The sequence below is a fragment of the Schistocerca americana genome, chromosome 4, assembly GCF_021461395.2.
Source record: "Schistocerca americana isolate TAMUIC-IGC-003095 chromosome 4, iqSchAmer2.1, whole genome shotgun sequence".
Taxonomy (NCBI): domain Eukaryota; kingdom Metazoa; phylum Arthropoda; class Insecta; order Orthoptera; family Acrididae; genus Schistocerca; species Schistocerca americana.
In genome coordinates this window covers 436,800,868-436,819,039 of record NC_060122.1, presented here as the reverse complement: position 1 = coordinate 436,819,039, position 18,172 = coordinate 436,800,868, and the positions used below count along the sequence as shown (strand labels likewise).

The 18,172-nt window shown below is 38.5% G+C and overlaps 1 protein-coding gene across 1 annotated transcript; it reads right to left on the bottom strand.

Annotated features, from left to right (window-relative positions):
* Positions 1 to 2,733: 2,733 nt before the first annotated feature.
* On the bottom strand, positions 2,734 to 5,455 carry LOC124613531. Its single transcript, XM_047142241.1, has 2 exons — positions 5,290 to 5,455; positions 2,734 to 3,152 (listed from the first exon to the last, which is right to left on the bottom strand). The coding sequence occupies exons 1-2, from the start codon at positions 5,453 to 5,455 to the stop codon at positions 2,734 to 2,736; spliced, it is 585 nt and encodes a 194-aa protein (XP_046998197.1).
* Positions 5,456 to 18,172: the final 12,717 nt, after the last annotated feature.

Genomic DNA, 18,172 nt, shown 5'->3' with positions numbered 1-18,172 from the left:
CATATGCCTTCAACCAGACAATCGTTGGAGACATGTTTGGAGTCAATCCGGTCAGGCTGAATGCCTTAGACACACTGGTACAGCAAGGTGGAGGTTCCCTGCTGTTGTGGAATAGCATTATGTGGGGCCAACATACACTGCTGGTGGTTTGATACGTGAATGCCATCCTCTGACCAATAGGGCAACCATATTGGCAGCATATTGGCGAGGCATTTGTCTTCACGGATGACAGTTCACTCCCCCATCATGCACATCTTGTGAATGATTTCCTTCAGGATAACAACGTCGCTTGACTAGAGCAGCCAGCATGTTCTCCAGACATGAACCCCATTGAACATGCCTGGGATAGATTGAAAAGGGCTGTTTATGGATGATGTGACCCACCAACCACTCTGAGGGATCTACGCCGAATTGCTGTTGAGGAGTGGGACAATCTGGACCAACAGTGCCTTGATGGACTTGTGGATAGTATGCCACGACAAATACATGTATGCATCAGTGCAAGAGGACATGCTACTGGGCATTAGAGGTACCAGTGTGTACAGAAATCTGGACACAACCTCTGAAGGCCTCGCTGTATGGTGGTACAACATGCAATGTGTGGTTTTCATGAGCGATAAAAAGGGTGTAAATGATGTCTATGTTGATCTCTACTCCAATTTTCTGTCAGGTTCTGGAACTCTTGGAACCAAGGTGATGGAAAATTTTTTTTGATGTGTGTAAATAAAGAAAAATAAAGAAATAAATATTATGGTACAGTACAATCATGCAGGTGTTGCTGCTTGGATTTTGTTTCCCTAAACTTCCTATGTGCTTTCCTCCATAGATCTTAAACACACTGAATGGTTCCCCTATTTTCCATGACAGTTCAATTAAAAATGCAATTTGGCTGATTAAAATTGACACAAATAACATTTTAGGTAAAGAATCAAGATCAGCTTGTAACATCAGGGGTGCATTTTCTTGTTTAACTCTGTTGTATTGGAATTCACTGATTTTATACCTGAAATAGAGCTGTGAGAGGAAGGAGTTACAAAGACGACATGTCTCAGGAAGCCCCAGTTATGCCACTGTTGAAGGATATTATTCAACAAGGAGTTAAAAAGGTATCTAACAGATATTGTTTCCATAGAAAAATCTCTTGGCAACTGCCTCCAATAATATTCAAGTTATTAACAGTGGGCTGGTAACTTCTGAACTTATGCACAAAGTAACTGAGAAGTTGTAGTACAGTAAACAGTGTTAACTATTTTCTTGGTGCTACTTGAAAGTAAAATTCAGCCAATCTCTCATTCCAGCAGGTCTATAACACACTTCATTACAACACACTACATCACATTTATACCACACTGATTAGTCCTTCTGTCATAGCTTGATAGGTGTTTAAAGACATTTATCTAGTGAAAAATATGTAAGCTAAAAGCAGCTCCACAAAGTAACTAATATTGTATAATACTTGGACACTAAACAACAATTCTTAACTCACTAGATTCACACATCTAAAAGAAAGGTTACCTCTGTACATCAATCAAGAAAATATTTCCAGTATCTGATTACAAACTGCCAAGCAACCCAAATTTAAGTTTTCTGTGGATTCCCAGATACCTGTAACAATCCAAGACAAATTCCTTTGTGATTTTCTGTGCCTAATCTGATGATGCAGTCTGACAAACTCGGAAGCAATGGGCATTTCATTCTTAACATTCTATCCTTCATGCACTTTACTTACTTGTAGATTGTAGATTGTATTTTATTGGTCCTGTTGTCTACATAGCAGCTTATGCATAAGACATTGGACAAGTCAAGTTATAAATATACAGGCTGAAAGTAATTTCAAGGCATACATATTTAAGCTTACAATAATACATATTTAAGCTTACAATAATACATATTTAAGCTTACAATAATACACTTTACACACAAGTATTTATATAACACATTTCATAAATTTAAATATTCTTCAATGGAATAAAAGCAGTGATGCTGTAAATATGACTTTAGAGATTTTCCAAATGTATTGACCTCAGTGATAGCTTTTATGTTTTCAGGAAGTTTGTTATAAAGCTTAACTCCCATGTGAAAAGTACCTTTTTGGCACAGTGCTGTGCTGATTTGAGTCATATGTAAGTTCCTGTTTTGTCTGGTAAAGTGCTCATGTATATCACAGTTTTTTGTAGCCTCTGGTCCTTGCCTATTACATTTAATTTAAAGAACAAAAGGGTTTCCATAATGTATACACACGGTAATGGGGGAATACCGGATTTCTTAAACAGGGGTTTACAAGAGTCTCTAGGCTTGCACCCAAACAAGATTCTAATGGCCCTTTTTTGTAGTTTAAAAGTGCTATTAGCTATTTTAGAGTTTCCCCAGAAGGTGACCCCATATCTAAGACGAGAATGAAAGTACGCATGATATGCATTCATTACTGTTTTCTCACTACAGCATGATTTTAATGAACAAAGAAGATAACATGTTTTGCTCAGTTCTGTATTGAGACATTCAATATGCTTATTCTATCTGATGTTACTCTGCAGCCAAAGTCCTAAGAATTTGGTTTCAGTACTGTTACCAACTGGTTCGTCATTGATAGAGACTGATGGGATAAACATGTCCTTGTTAGGAACATTGTGGAATTTTAGAGCAACGGTTTTCTTACTGTTTATTACAAGCTGGTTACTCTGTGCCCAGCTGCTAAGTTGTTTCGTGACCGTGTTTACTGTCTGCTGTAACTGTTCATCGTCGTCTCCTTTTAATAGAATCGGATCCTTGGGGTACACCACATTTTATTTGTTTATAGTCAGATAAGTGATTAGATACAGTTTTTAGTTCAATATCTGTGTGCTTGACGCACACTGCCTGCATACGATTTGTCAGGAAGGAACTGATCCACTTGTTGGACAGACCTCGAATACCATATCTTTCTAGCTTTGATAGCAGAATTTTATGGTCCACCATGTCAAATGCTTTTGACAAGTCAATAAAGACTCCTATTGTTTCCTGTTTTTTGTCCATCAGGTTTAGGATGGAATTGATGCACTCATAGACAGCAGTTGTCGTTGACCTCTTATTTCTGAATCCATGTTGTTCATTACATAGGATGCTGTTTTTATTTATAAATTTCATAAGTTTCTCATACACAACTTTTTCCAGTACTTTAGAGATGCAGGAGGAAATTGTGATGGGTCTGTAGTTATTTACATTGTCTTTATCCCCTTTTTTATATACAGGAATAACTTTTGATGTTTTTAACACATCAGGGAAAGTGCCTGCCTGAAGTGAGCAGTCGCATAAATGTGTGAGTACTTCAATTAGGTTTGATGCGCTCTTCTTTAACATTGTTGCAGGTATACCATCAATACCTGCCGATTTGGAATTTTTTAGTCCTTTTATTGCTTTAGCTACTTCATCTTGTGAAACAGAACTGATGTACATTGATCCTCTACATGTACTTATTTTATATTCATTTGCCTGGATGCTCTTAAAGTTTGATTGTAACATATTTTCAGCAACACCTGTGAAAAAGTTGTTAAATGTGTTAGCTACTTCTAAGGGGTTTGTTACTTTTTTATTTTTATGTGATAGTGTTATATTTTTCCAAGGTTGTCTGTATTCTCCACATTCTTTTTTTATAACACTCCACATAGCCTTTGATTTATTAGCTGAATTATAAATGATTTCATCATTATGCATTATTTTTGCTGCTTTTATTACTTTTCTTAATATTTTGGAGTATTTTTTATAGTATGCGCGTACTACAGGTGAGGAATTTTTTGAGTTACATATTTCATGAAGTAGTCTTTTCTTCTGGCATGAAACCCGTATTCCCTTTGTGATCCAGCTGTTTGTTCTAGAGTTTCCCCGTATGGTTAATGTTTTCAGTGGGAATGCAAGTTCAAAGAAATGGGTTAATGTATCAATGAAAGTGTCGAATTTTTCATTTATATCATTCATTTTGTACACTCCTAGCCATTTTTCTTTCTGTAATAAGTTGTTGAAGTAGTTCACATTAAGCTGATTATAGCTTCGATATGCTGTTCTAAGAGACATGTTGTTAATAATACTGCCTTGTACTTTTATGCTTAATATTTGAGCAAGGTGATCACTAAAACCTGCATTGAAAATTTTTAGTGAGGTGTTGTGTAAACTCTTCTTTACTAGAAACTGATCAAGAGCTGTTTGACAAGTTTCTGATACTCGGGTAGCTGCTTTTACTTCAGCCTTTAAATTGTAGGACGTTGCAAGGTTCAAAATGGTCTCCCTATTTCCACTATTCGTGAGGAAGTCAATATTGAAGTCACCACAGATTATCAATTCACAATCTATTTTATTTACTTTATTTAGCAATGACTCCATTTTGTTTAAGAAAAGTTCAAAATTCCCGGACGGTGATCGGTAAACTGTAGCAATAACCAGGTTGAACAGAGTAATTTTTATAGCTGCAATTTCATAATCCTTTTCGACATTTGCCCTAGTTAAGTCAGGTAGTGTAATAAAATCTACATTTTCCTTTGTGTAAATTGCTACCCCACCCTGTTTGCTGTTTTTCCTGCAGTAGTAAGCAGCCAAGACAAATTTGTTTATTTTCGTATTCTGGATTAATTCTGGGTTAAGCCAGTGCTCAGAAATGCATAACACTGAGATATCATTAAGTTCATGTGTTAATAGAACATTAATTTCATCATCTTGTTACGCAGGGATTGCACATTATGGTGATACATTTTTAGTTCAGGCGTATTCACGATTTGGTAATTGAGAATCATATTTACAGCATCACATACCTCTAGTTTAAATTAGGAACGTCAGCAGCGTTGTATTTTCGTTCTTCTTTCTTGTTTATTTTGTTTTCCTCGCTGTTGGAAAGATGTTCAGGAAGCTGATAAATTGTTCTATCCCTTACAAGTCTTTCTTTGATTATTTCACTAACACGATCACAAACAAATCTTTTCCCATCATAGTTCAAATGCATTCCATGCTTCGTGTGCAGATTTCCATGCAGCTTGCTTATATCCAGTACATCGCACTTAGTGTATTGAGAACACAGTTTCCTTATTTTAATGTTTGTTTTCCGAATTTCTTTGTTTACACACGAATTATAAATCAGATCATGCCTATGAGGAAGTGTGGCAACTACTGTGTTTCTGCATTTATTAGCTTGTAAAAAATTCTGTAGCGTTTTCACGCAAACCTCTGCTTCATTTTTTGCCACATCGTTTGAACCCATTATACAGACGATAAAGTCATTTTCTTGCATTAATTTCGTCTGAGAGTTAATGTCTACAACATTTTTACATCCCGCTCCCGGTTTCACTACACTAGTTACTGCTATGTCGCGATTTTTCTCACGGAGTATGCTGGATAGATTCCTGCCATGACTGTCTGCTAGTAATAGTACACTACTCTTTTTCCCTGATAATCTGTGTTTGTTGTTGACACTATTTGAAAAAACGCTATTCATTTTCAGTTCACTGTCTTTTTCAAGTTCACGATCATTTGGGTAACGGAAAGTCCAGGATGGAATGTAACAATCTTACGAAAATAAAAGTTGCTACTCGCCATATAGCAGGGATGCTGAGTCGCAGATAGGCACAACAAAAAGACTGTCACAATTACAGCCTTCAGCCAGTAAGGTCTTCATCAAAGATAGACAACACACACACACACACACACACACACACACACACACACACACACACACACACACACACACAAACGCAGCTCACACAAATGTGACTGCAGTCTCAGGCAACTATACCCACACTGCAGGTAGCAGCACCAGTGCATGATGGGAGTGGCGACTGTGTGGTAGTAAGAGGAGGCTGGGGTACAGAGGGGGAAGGATAGTATGATAGGGGTGGCTGACAGTGAAGAGCTGCTAGTTAGATGGAGGGCAGGGGAGAGCTGGTGAGTGGGGGGGCGGGGTGGGGGGTGGGGGGGTGGGGGTGGGAGTGGGGGGGGGGGGGGGGGAATAGCGGGAAAGGAGAGAAGTAAACAGACTGGGCGTGATGGTGGGATGACGGCTGCATAGTGATGGAATTGGTACAGGGAAGGGGCTGGTTGGTTGAGGACAGTGACTAACAAATGTTGAGGCCAGGAGGGTTACAGGAACGCAGGATGTGTTGCAGCAAAACTTCCCACCTGCGCAGTTCACAAAAGCTGGTGTTGGTGGGAAGGATCCATATGTTAGAGGCTGTGAAGCAGTCATTGAAATGAAGGATATCATGTTTGGCAGCTTGTTCAGCAACAGGGTGGTCCACTTGTTCCTTGGCCACAGTTTGTTGGTGGTCATTCATGCGGACAGACAGCTTGTTGGTTGTCATGCCCACACTGTTGTTGCAGCTTAGCTTGTAGATCGCATGACTGGTTTCACTGGTAGCCCTGCCTTTGATGGGACAGGTGATGATTGTGACCAGACTGGAGTATGTGAAGGTGGGAGGATGTATGGGACAGGTATTGCATCTAGGCCTATTATAAGGGTATGAACCATGTGGTAAGGGGTTGGAAGCAGGGGTTGTGTAAGGATGGACAAGTATATTGTGTAGGTTCGGTGGACAGTGGAATACCACTGTGGGAGGGGGAGGAAGGATAGTGGGCAGGACAAGTCTCGTTTCAGAGCACAATGAGAGGTAGTCGAAACCCTGGCAGAGAATGTAATTCAGTTGCTCCAGTCCTGTGTGATACTGAGTTATGAGGGGAATGCTCCTCTGTGGTTGGATGGTGGGACTATGGGAGGTGGTGGGGGATTAGATAGATAAAGCACAGTAAATTTGTTTTTGTATAAGGTTGGGAGGATAATTGTGGTCTGTGAAGGCATCAGTGAGACCCTCGGTATATTTCGAGAGGGACTGCTTGTCACTTCAGATGCACTGACCACAGGTGGCTAGGCTCTATGGAACCCACAATTACTTCTCCTTTGAAGGCAATGCCTACAAACAAATCCTGGGTATGGCTATGGGCACCCACATGGCACCATCCTATGCCAACCCATTCATGGACCATCTAGATGAAATCATCCTAAAAACCCAGAAGCCTATGCCCCTCGGCTGGTTCAGATTCACTGATACCATCTGTGCGATCTGGATCGATGGTGAGGACAACCTATCCACATTCCTTCAGAACAGCAACAGCTTCTCCCCCATTTTCTTCACCTGATCCTACTCAACCCAACAAGCCACCTTCTAGATGTTGACCTCCACCTCAAAGATGGCTACATCAGTACCTCCATCCTTATCAAACCTACTAACCACCAACAATACCTCCACTTCGGCAGCTGCCACCTGTTCCATACCAAAAAGCCCCTTCCGTAGAGCTTAGCCATCTGTGGTTGTTGCATCTGTGGTGACAAGTGGTTCCTATCGAAATATCCACCCACCCTTATACAAAAACATATATCCAGTGCTTTATCTTTCCAGTCTCCCACCACCTCCCAGAGTCCCGCCATCAGGCCACATTCCCTCATAATTCAGTACCACACAGGACTGGAGAAACTGAATTACATTCTCTGTCAGGATTTTGACTACCTCCTGTCATACCCTGAAATGAGAAATGTCTTGCCCACTATCCCTTCCACCCCTCCCACAGTGGTATTCCACTGTCCATGGAACCTACACAATATACTCGTCCATTCTTACACAACCCCTGCTTCCAACCCCTTACCTCATGGCTCATACCCCTGTAATAGATCTAAATGGAAGTGCTGTCCCATACATCCTCCCATCATCACCTACTCCAGTCTGGTCACAAACATCACCTATCCCATCAAATGCAGGGCTACCTGTGAAAACAGTCATGTGATCTACAAGCTAAGCTGCAACCACTGTGCCACATTCTATGTGTGCTACTGTATAGGTTTCGGTAGATATTGATATCTTGTTCCTGAACTTGACCTGTCTTAGGTTTCCAATTTTATTTTACTTGCTGAACTTGTTATCCTGCCATGTGATCTCTAGTTGTTATTATCCACCTGTCCACTCTCGGGCAACTTGCTGTGATGCCCTCTGCTGGGTGAACTATTCTATTGAGTCTCGATTCATTCCCAGTTTTGCCAGGTTATGGACACTATAATTTTGGTAGAAACTAGACTCCCTAAGATCTTAACACATTGAAGATTGGCCTAGAGAACAAGCCATTTATGCCAATATTGAAAGCGTTACTGGCTCGTATGTAACTGATATATCTTAAAGAGGAATAGATAATAAAAATAGATCAAGTCTTAAAATTTATTTTTCATATTTACTTTAGTTCTTTGAAAGACTACAAATTTTAAAATAATGACTAGAAAATATAATCATCCTTCCAAACAACCTGCAAGGTGAGTTATTGAATAATTTTTTTTTATTATTTTTTTTAATTATGAATTTGGCCAGCTATGGACCGCATACAACTTAAGACTTATGGTGTTTCTTTTTCTTCCGTTCTTCCCAGTACTTCATTTTCTCGCCAACTGCTCATCTCTGCTCATCTGTCCACACTCTCTTGGGTCGAGGTTTTGGCGCATCTTCTTCATAGTTTGCGTTTTCTATAAGTAGCCTAAAGTTATTCCTGTCACGTATTATTTCTTCTGTAGCACCTATTTTGTTGGCGTCTTTCTTTACTGCTTCTATCCATCCTATAGTGTTTTTCAGCTTACTGACGTAATTAAAAATTTTCTTTGTAATTCGTGTTTCTTCCATTCTTTTTAAATGTTCATAAAATTTTAGCCGTCTCTTCCTCATTGTATCTGTGATCTTTTCTGTATTTTTGTATAGGTCTTCATTTCTCCTTTTAATCCACCTGTTTTCCTTGTTTTTCTCAGGACCTAGCATTTTTCTTAATATTTTTCTCTCTCTTTTTTCTAGTTCTCTTAATTCGCCTTTCTTATTCAATGTTAGGCACTCTGATCCATATGTTGCTTGTGTCCTAATAACTGAATTATAATGTTTAATCTTTGCTTGTATGGATATTGATTTCTTATTGTAGTAGTTTTGTGTTAATTTATATGCAAATTCCAACTTTTTTATTCTTTCTTTATTTGTTGTGTTATCCAGTCCATTGGCTTGGATCCACTCCCCCAGGTATTTGAATCTATCAACTCTTTTAATTTTTCCATACTTTGTTTTCATAAACTTTTCTGTATTATGTTTGTGTTCTATATACTCGGTTTTTTCGTAGGATATTTTTAGCCCAGTCTTTTCAGCAATCTCGTGTAACATATCAAGCATAACTGTTGCGTCTGTTCGGTTTTCAGTTATCAATGCCATATCATCCGCAAAGGCTAAACATTTTACTTCAAATTTGTTCTTTCCTTGGCCCATGCTTATACCCTTTGTGCCTCTGTTTTTTAATGTGTTTTCCCATGTTTTTACTACTTTATCTAAAACCAAGTTAAAGAGAATTGGGGACAGTCCGTCACCTTGTCGAACTCCTGTTTTGATTTTGAATGGTTCAGAAATTTCGCCTTGAAACTTAATTCTTGATGTTGTATCTGTGAGCGTTTGTTCAACAAGTCTTCTGGTGTTTTCATCTATCCCTGATTCATAAAGTATCTGGAATAGTGTTTGTCAACTGAGTCGTAGGCCTTCTTGAAGTCTACGAAAGTAACTACTGTATTTTTATTTTGTATAGCTCTCACTCTCAAAATTGTTTTTAAATTAAGAATCTGTTCTGCACATGATCTACCTTTTCTAAATCCTGCTTGATAATCTCCTATATTAGGTCCTGCTTGTTCCTCTATTCTATTTAAAAGTGCTTTAGAAAGTATTTTGTATGTCACTGGTAACAAGGATATGCCCCTGTAGTTGTTGGTGTCTGTTTTATATCCTTTTTTATGGTGAGGGCGGATCAATGCTTGTTTCCAGTCACTGGGTATGATTCCTTTTGTCCAAATGTCTTTAATTACTTTGTGAATTTTCTGACATGCGGATAAGCCCCCTAGTTTCCACATTTCTGCCACTATCCCATCCTCACCTGGTGCTTTGTTATTCTTCAATGCTTTGATAATCTTTTCTATTTCTTCTACTGTAGGTGGTTCCGACGGTGGATTTTCATGTTGTGGTTTTTGAAATTGTAACCTGTCATTAGGCTCCTCACAATTTAATAGATTTTCAAAGTATTCAGCTAAGATTTGGCAGTTCTCTTTATTGCTTAAAACCATTTTTCCATTTTTATCTTTAAAATGTAAACTTGGTGACTGGAATCCTGTTAAAACTTCTCTGAAAGTCTTATAGAAGTCTCTAGTGTTGTTCCTTTTGAAATCAGAATCCATTTCTTCTAATCTGTCTTTGTCATATTTTCTTTTCACTGATCTGATGATTTTTGCTGTCTTTTTCCTTTCTTCCTTAAACTCTTCCCAGTATTCGTGTTTCTTATTGCTGTTCCATTTTTTCCATGCCTTTAGTCAATTGTCAATTGCTTCATCACACAGCTCATTCCACCATCTGTGTTTTGGTATTCTTCGTGGCTGTCCCATTTCTTTAACTGACTCTATCATTGTTTCTTTAATTTCTTCCCAATTATCCATTTTTCTTGTGTTTAGTATATGACAGAATTTGTCCTGCTTTTGCAGGAGAAATTTAGTGTTTACTCTTGGAAATCTTCTTGGTTTTGGTTTAGGTTTGTTTGGTTGGAACATGGTCTTTATTTCTGTCAGATAATGATCTGAGTGTATGTTTAGGCCCTTCCTCACTCTGACATCCAAGATTTCCTTGTAGTTGTGAGTCGTTATTGCCACATGGTCCAACTGATATTCACCTTGATTTGGATTAGGTGATACCCACGTTTTTTTCTTTCTTGCAAGTTTCCTGAAACATGTCGACATTAATTTTAGATTAAACTGTCTACAAAAATCTATAAGTCTTTCCCCATTTCTGTTGGTTCTTGCATGTGCTGGATAATCTCCAACTACTGATTTAAATTTTATTTCTTTGCCAACTTGTGCATTAAAGTCTCCCACTAAAATTTTTATATGTTCTTTTTGTAATATGGATGTTTCGTGTTCAAGCATTTCCCAGAAATCTTCCACTTTGTCAACATTTGTTCCGTTATGTTGGTTAATAGGTGCATGTGCATTTATAACAGTGTAGCATTTATTGCCTGACTTGAACGTCAGAAATGAAATTCGTTCTGATGGGGAGCTAAAATTAGTTATTGATTCCGTAAGTTGACCATAAATGCGGTCCCTAATAGAGTCGTATTATTGGAATTTTTAATGGCTGGTTTTCCTTTGTAGATCCTGTATCCACCTGATTCAAATGCATTTTCATCCAGATACCTTGTTTCTTGAAGAGCTAATATAAGTATGTTGCGTTGATTGAGAGCGTCCGTTAGGTGTTTTAGTTTTCCAACTTTCATAAGTGTGTTGATATTCAGAGTCCCCAGTAGATGTTTTTTCTTGGGTCTTATCTTTGAAGAAGTACTCGGAAGCTCCAACTCTTCCTTACATGGTGTTCTAGGCTCTCCAGAATCCAAAGGCCTATGAATAATGATTATAGAAAATATAATCATCCTTCCAAAAAACCTGCAAGGTGAGTTATTGAGCAATTTGTTCCTCTTGAGCATTCAAAATTTCTTGCTCTCTCCATGCACATGATCATATGCAGGCTCAGCAATTCGTGCCTGCAGCTGTTGTGTTCACTAATGTTTCTTCCAAAATTATTCTAGAAATTGATAACAGAAGGCAGCACCTGTCAAGGAATAGATAGTGAGATGTCTTTACGTTATTCTCATGTGAAATGCATCAAATTTTTGAGAGGTAGGCAGCCCACAGATCGAGAAGATTCTGCCTGAGCTACACTTAGATGTGGTCTTATGAACACAGCATTGTGGCCTGAACTATGCTCAGGGCTGGTCTCCAAAGTCTTAAGAGATTCAGGAGATATTTCACAATACTAAAAACAACAAAAACACTAATACAGAATGTGTGTTTGTTCCATAACTAAGTTTATTATACATTGAGAAGTATCCTATTTTCATGACATTGTTCCATTCCCTATCGCCTGGCAGAAGTACAAGAATTAGATAAGCTTTAAGCAGTGCCATGAACATTGTAGCAGCATATCATAATTTGTCAAAATCAGTGATTTTGGTTCCATTTAAAACCAGCTCACATTCAATTTAGAATGATCTATGCATTAAATATTAGCCCCTAATGGACACAAAGTGCTGTTGGCAAGTTTTCTTGAACCCATTTCCTGCATTAACAAGTATTTTATTCTATACATTACATGCTATTTGATAAAATGTTTTATTTTTTATGCAACTGTTGGAACTTTTCATGGTGCAAAGTAATAATTAAAGACAGTAATCTCCATTGTGTAGCTTCAGTCATTTCATTTGGTCCACCACTTCCAGTATATTGATAATGTAGTAAAAAAATTTCACTAGAAATAATTGGAAGACCAAAGAAAGGAAAAGAGTTTCACTAATTTGCATCCTTTAAAATCTAATTCTACATAAGCAGTTTACAACAATTTTTTGTACAAGTTTGGCCAACTAGAAGAGATACACATGAGCTGTAAGTTGAGAAATTATATTCAAAATTACAGTCCAGAACATGAAGAGGGTCTAGATTATTAAGTCTATGAAGTCTAAACAGAATGGTGATATAATGAGCTCACACTAAAGCCAGATTGAGATAGTTTGATCATCTTAAAAGACTGTACCTTAAAAGAACAGGTAGAAAGTGTCATGTTGATTTATTGGGTTTCTGCTGGTTATTCGCGTTTTTCTTGCACGATATTTCAACTGTGTGACTCACAGTCTCACAGTTGAAATATGCAGTCTCAGATGCTGTATGATGGTGATTCCAGTGTGGAACAAGCCCAATATTTATGCCTACATTGTGCTAAGCGTTCCCTCTGTGGTCCTCACCACGTCTGGCACTCTGTCTGTGGTGTGTGCGACCAGTAGCAATGGCTGTAGCATTTTCTTCTAGCCGCGGCTGCTCTGAATGCCGTGCGCATACATTGTGGTTATTATCCGTTGTCAGTATAGCTGAATTAAGTTCTGAATTGCGTCCAAGCTGTGCTAGACGTTCTATCTTCCGATTGTCATCATTTGAGTCCTTCTGAGAATTAGGACATTCTGTTACCGTGCTGAGTCGTGTTAGGCAATCTGTCCAAAGTTCTTGCCCCACAGGATCGGCTGCAGCATCATTTTCAGGCCAATTGTGTTCAAATTGTCACTTGAGACTTGGATGAGCATCCTCAGATACTTTGTCTGTTGTCTGAGATGCCATTTCATGCACGTCCTTATTTACATGTAGTGGGCTGTCATCTCTAATTCCATCCTTATACTTGTGTCTCTTGGGGTCTGGATGTTGTCTACACTGTGTCTTCAGAAGATCAAGTGCTGGGTTCCAGGCCGAGCTCAGCTGGAAACTGGTGTCCTGGTTAATGAGATTCTCTGCAACCTTAATCTCAATAGATTCTTTGATGACGGTGTTCCAGTATCTCAATGTTTGTGTTAAAATCTTCATGGAACTGGAGAAGGAAGGACTACTCCCTTTCCTAGATGTACTAGTCATGGTGTGTACCGTAAAACCTCTCACACCAACTTGTACCTGCAGGCCAGCAGTTGCCACCACCCGGCACAAAATACGGTGTACTCAGAACACTGGTTCACTGGGCATGAACTCTGTCAGATCCTGATAATTTGGCGACGGAGACAGAACATCTACAATCTGTGTTCTACAAAAATGGGTACTCTTCTTGAGATCTTCAAAAAGTGCTGTGCCCTGTTTCCCCATGAGAGGTTCCTGAAGAGATACAATAATAAACGCAAAAGGTTGCACATTTGCCATATGTTGGGCTGATATCTGCCAAAATCAACAGAATTCTCCGCAAACATAACATTAAAAGCATGTTCCATCCACCCACCAAGATTAATGCTCTGATAGGGAGTGTGAAGGATGATCTGCGTCTACAGAAACAGGGCATTTACCACAACCATGTGGTATGGCATACATCGGCCAGATGACCAGGCCCGTTGACATCAGGTGCAAAGAGCACCAAAGGCACACAAGACTGAGACAGGCAACCAAGTCAGCGATTGCTGAACATTGTTTAGAACTCAATCTCTATGAAGTATAATGATACCAAGATTTTAACACAAACATCAAGATACTGGGACAGTGTCATCAAAAAATCTATTGAGATTAAAGTTGCGGAGAATCTCATTAACTGGGACACCGGTTTCCAGCTGAGCTCGGCCTGGAACCCAGCACTCAATCTCCTGAAGATGCAACATAGACAACATCCAGGCCCCAAGCCACAAGTACAAGGATGGAATTAGAGATGAAAGCCCACTGCATGTAACTAAGGACATATGTGAAATGGCACCTCAGACAACAGACAAAGTATCTGAGGACGCTCATTCGAGTCTCGAGGGATGATTTTAACACAATCAGCCTGAAAATGATGCTGCAGCCGCTCCTGTGGGGCAAGAACATCGGACAGAGCAGCTAACACGACACAGCACGGTAACAGAACGTTCTAATTCACAGAAGAACTCAAATGATGACAATCGGAAGATAAAACATCTAGCACAACTTGGACGCCACTCAAAACTTAATTCAGCTATATTGACAATGGATAATAACCACAAAGTACGTGCACAGTGTTCGGAGCAGCCGCGGCTAGAAGAAAATGCTACAGCCGTTGCTATTGGTCGGCGCACACCACGGACAGAGCGTCAGATGCGGTGCGGACCACAGAGGGAATGCCTAGCACAATGTAGGCATAAATACTGGGCTCGTTCCACACTGGAATCATCATCATACGGCATCTGAGGAAGACTGCGAGTCATACGGTTGAAATATCATGCAGGAAAGACATGAATAACCGGTAGAAACCTGATTAATCAACATGACAACGCCTCACTGGGAAAGGTTGAAGAATTACAAGTAGAAAGTGAAGTGAAATGAAACAGGACAAATATATATAAACCAAGTTGTGAAAACTGCTATGATGAAAATGACAGGAATCGCTCCTTGAAAGGAAAGTAAAAGGACTAACAAAAACTAACAGAAACCATGATTAAGGATACATGGTGCTATCACATAAGGTAAGGACAGCATATTTATTTTCTCATATTAAAGTGCATACAGCTTGTAGCAAATTTATTTAGACTGTATGTAAGATTAATTCCATTATGTAACAGTGATTTCTGGTAACAAGATGGCTATTCTTGTAATATACCTCATGCAGTGGTGAAGTTATGCCATATTGCTCTACACATGATGCTTCATTGATAATCTAGATAAAAGTGAATGTCAAGTACTTTTACCAGCAGCATTGCCAACATGAGGGTAATTACCTGATCTTTGGGTAAAACCTTGGTTGGTGCATATTTTAGAGAGTAATATGAAATGGTGGGTATTTTCCAGGTAATTTGAAAATTTTGACACCAAATATTTTTGTTCATATTCAGATCATTCTTTAACTTTTTAAAATGTAAGTACAGGCACGGCATGAGAATATGAGAATTGTGATACAAATTATATTGTGTAATGAGCCTGGGAATTCCATGATTTCTCTGTTCTTGATTCTTCTGTTTGGTTGAACTGGTATATATCATAACTCATAAGCCTACTAGTCAGTTTGCTGCTCTTGTGATAACAGTATCACACAGTTTTGCTGGAATCCTATATTGAATCTTCTGATGCAAATTATACTTGTGGTCAGTATTGAATAATTATTAGACTATAGTGCTTTTATTTTACTAAAATGAATAAGTGCTTGCTTAATGCAAACGTAAATGCAACATCTGCAGAAGATCTGCATGCTCTTCCTGAATTTCCTGTCTCACCTAATTTACCTGAAACTCTTAATCTACAAAGTGAGCTTATTGAAAAGGAATGGAAAATCAAAGCAATCCAAAATAAATAGATTTTGTGATTCCTGGTTAGGCTTACATAAGTGCAGTGGTTGGTTACAGAAAAGCAACAAATGGAGGGATGGATGTGATTTTGTATACTGCAAGAAAGTGTTTTAACAGGGCATTGATCTAAAATTTCCGGCATACAACGTCTTCCAAATGTATTAATCAAATGACAACTGTTGCATCTACTTCTAATATTTCAGTGCTAAATACCAATGCTGATGACATAAAAAAAGCAAAAATTAAATTTACAGCACTTGTCACTGCCAGTAATTTACCATTCAGCACATTGGGTACACTGATTCCCCTTCATAAGAATATCTTTTCTGATTCAAAAGTCGCTCAGAAGATTGCTTTAAATTGTATGAAATCTTCAAGTGTTATTAAGGATGTGTTAGGGAAGTCATTTTCAGAGAGTGTCAGGTGTGTTTCTTTCACTGATCATGAATGTAACTACTGATCTAACTATTACTGAACAATGTGCATTAACAGTCATGTATTTTGATATGGATTTAGGCCAGATTAAAACTAGTTTCTTTGAAATGTTTGAAGTTGAATCAGGTACTGCCAGAACATTATACACAGTGATGACAGATTTTTTAAAATCAAAGAGCATTAATCTTGGTAATCTTGTTGGTTTTAGCTTTGACACAGTAATTGTTATGGTTGGAGAGCATTGTACCGTTTTTCCAGCCTTAAAAGAGACTTACCACATATAGCATGTCTCAAATGCTCGTCTCATATGATTCATCTTTTGTTTCTAAAGCACACTTAAAACTTCCAAGAACCATTGAGGATTTGCTGAGAAACTTAGATTAGGGTCTCATTTCAGTAGAAGTTTTGGGAGGAGCGAGACAATTAAAAGAATAGGGTACTGGAACAGTATAATACACTTTAGGCTTACCTGAGAAATGTTGTCATGGAAACCCATATTCACTACAGAACGTATGCTTTCAACTATGGATAACACATTTACTTTGGCATATTTGGATTTCATGTCATATGTTTTAGGTACACTTACAGGTTTTAACATCCTTTTCTGCAAATGAAGTCCCTCTCCTTCACAGACAGATGGGCAAAGTAGAAAAACATGTTAAAAGACCTGTGTTAAATAATCTGTGTTCATTCATTTCGTATAGGCCATCTTTGGGCCATGTTCTTTCAACTATTTTGCTTTACGTGTTCTGATGTTTGCCCAGCGCTCCTGCATTCATTCTCTGTGTTGCTCCTTCCTCCCTTGGGTCCAGGCCTTTCCTGTTTCTAGTTTTGGCTTTTCTTGGAAACCCTGCCATGCCATAACTTTCTCCTTGTGTGGGACATGCTCCAAGATGTCATCATGGGTGATCCCCACTTCTTTAAGATCTTTCTCCACCTCTGTGAACCAGGCCCATTTGGTTTCTTCTCCTGAAAGTAGGTGAGTCTTCCAGGGCTCATTCAGGTCATATGTCCATAAAACATAGTCCTTCTCTTCTGGGGGTATCGGTTATCATCTCTATGTGGGAATTCAGTTCATGATTATGACGTCTTCTATATTTCCCATTTTCTTTGATGGGACCTAAGATCTTTCTCAAAATCTTCTTTTCCTTGGCCTCCTGCTTTTTGATTAGGCCTTTTTTGTTCATTACAGGCATTCAGAAGCATACACGACCTCCGGACAGATAACACTGCAGTAATGCTTTAACTTTGCATTGAACAATACTGATCTTTTGTTGTAGATGTTTTTGATTAAATGGAATGCCATTTCCATTTGGTTCATGCGTGATATGAAGGTTTCTTTCTCTGATAAGGTGGATGTTATCCATTCTCTGAGACATTTAAACTTTTCAACTCGCTAATTTTGCCTTGACCCACTGCAAGCTCCCTTGGTGATGAATTTATGTTCATTATAAACTTCATTTTCTCAAATGAAATTTGGAGGCCAGCCTGTGTTTGATTATAATTTTGATGTTATTAAGACAACTCCAACTTTGCTGTTAAGACTATACAAATCCAAGGCACTTCATTGAATTAGATAAGATATACTTGGATATTGCTGCACAGGAAACATTTGATGGACTCATAGCCATCAATGAAGTACATCTACAGGACTTATATTGTTTTTACAAGAGTTGCTTGCATTTCTATGTAGATCTTGTATCACAGATCAAAAGATGATGACTTCTCAGATCCAATTTTTGAATTAATTTCCATAGTGAAACCTAAAGTAGCCCAATCCTATGCTATTAAATCCTTGCTCCCTATTCTAAAGACGTTTCCTATTCTTCAAAAACTCATCAACTTGCAGCAGCTAAATTCTGAATGGAGCTAAGCTGGAGAATGA

What these genes read in the sequence shown, in the direction of transcription:
- LOC124613531 (XM_047142241.1), bottom strand. Translation starts at nt 5,455, where the DNA reads ATGAATAGCGTTTTTTCAAATAGTGTCAACAACAAACACAGATTATCA. An exon ending in AGTGAAACCGGGAGCGGGAT is followed by an intron (nt 3,153 to 5,289) that starts GTAAAAATGTTG and finishes GCATCTCTAAAG; the next exon opens with TACTGGAAAAAGTTGTGTAT.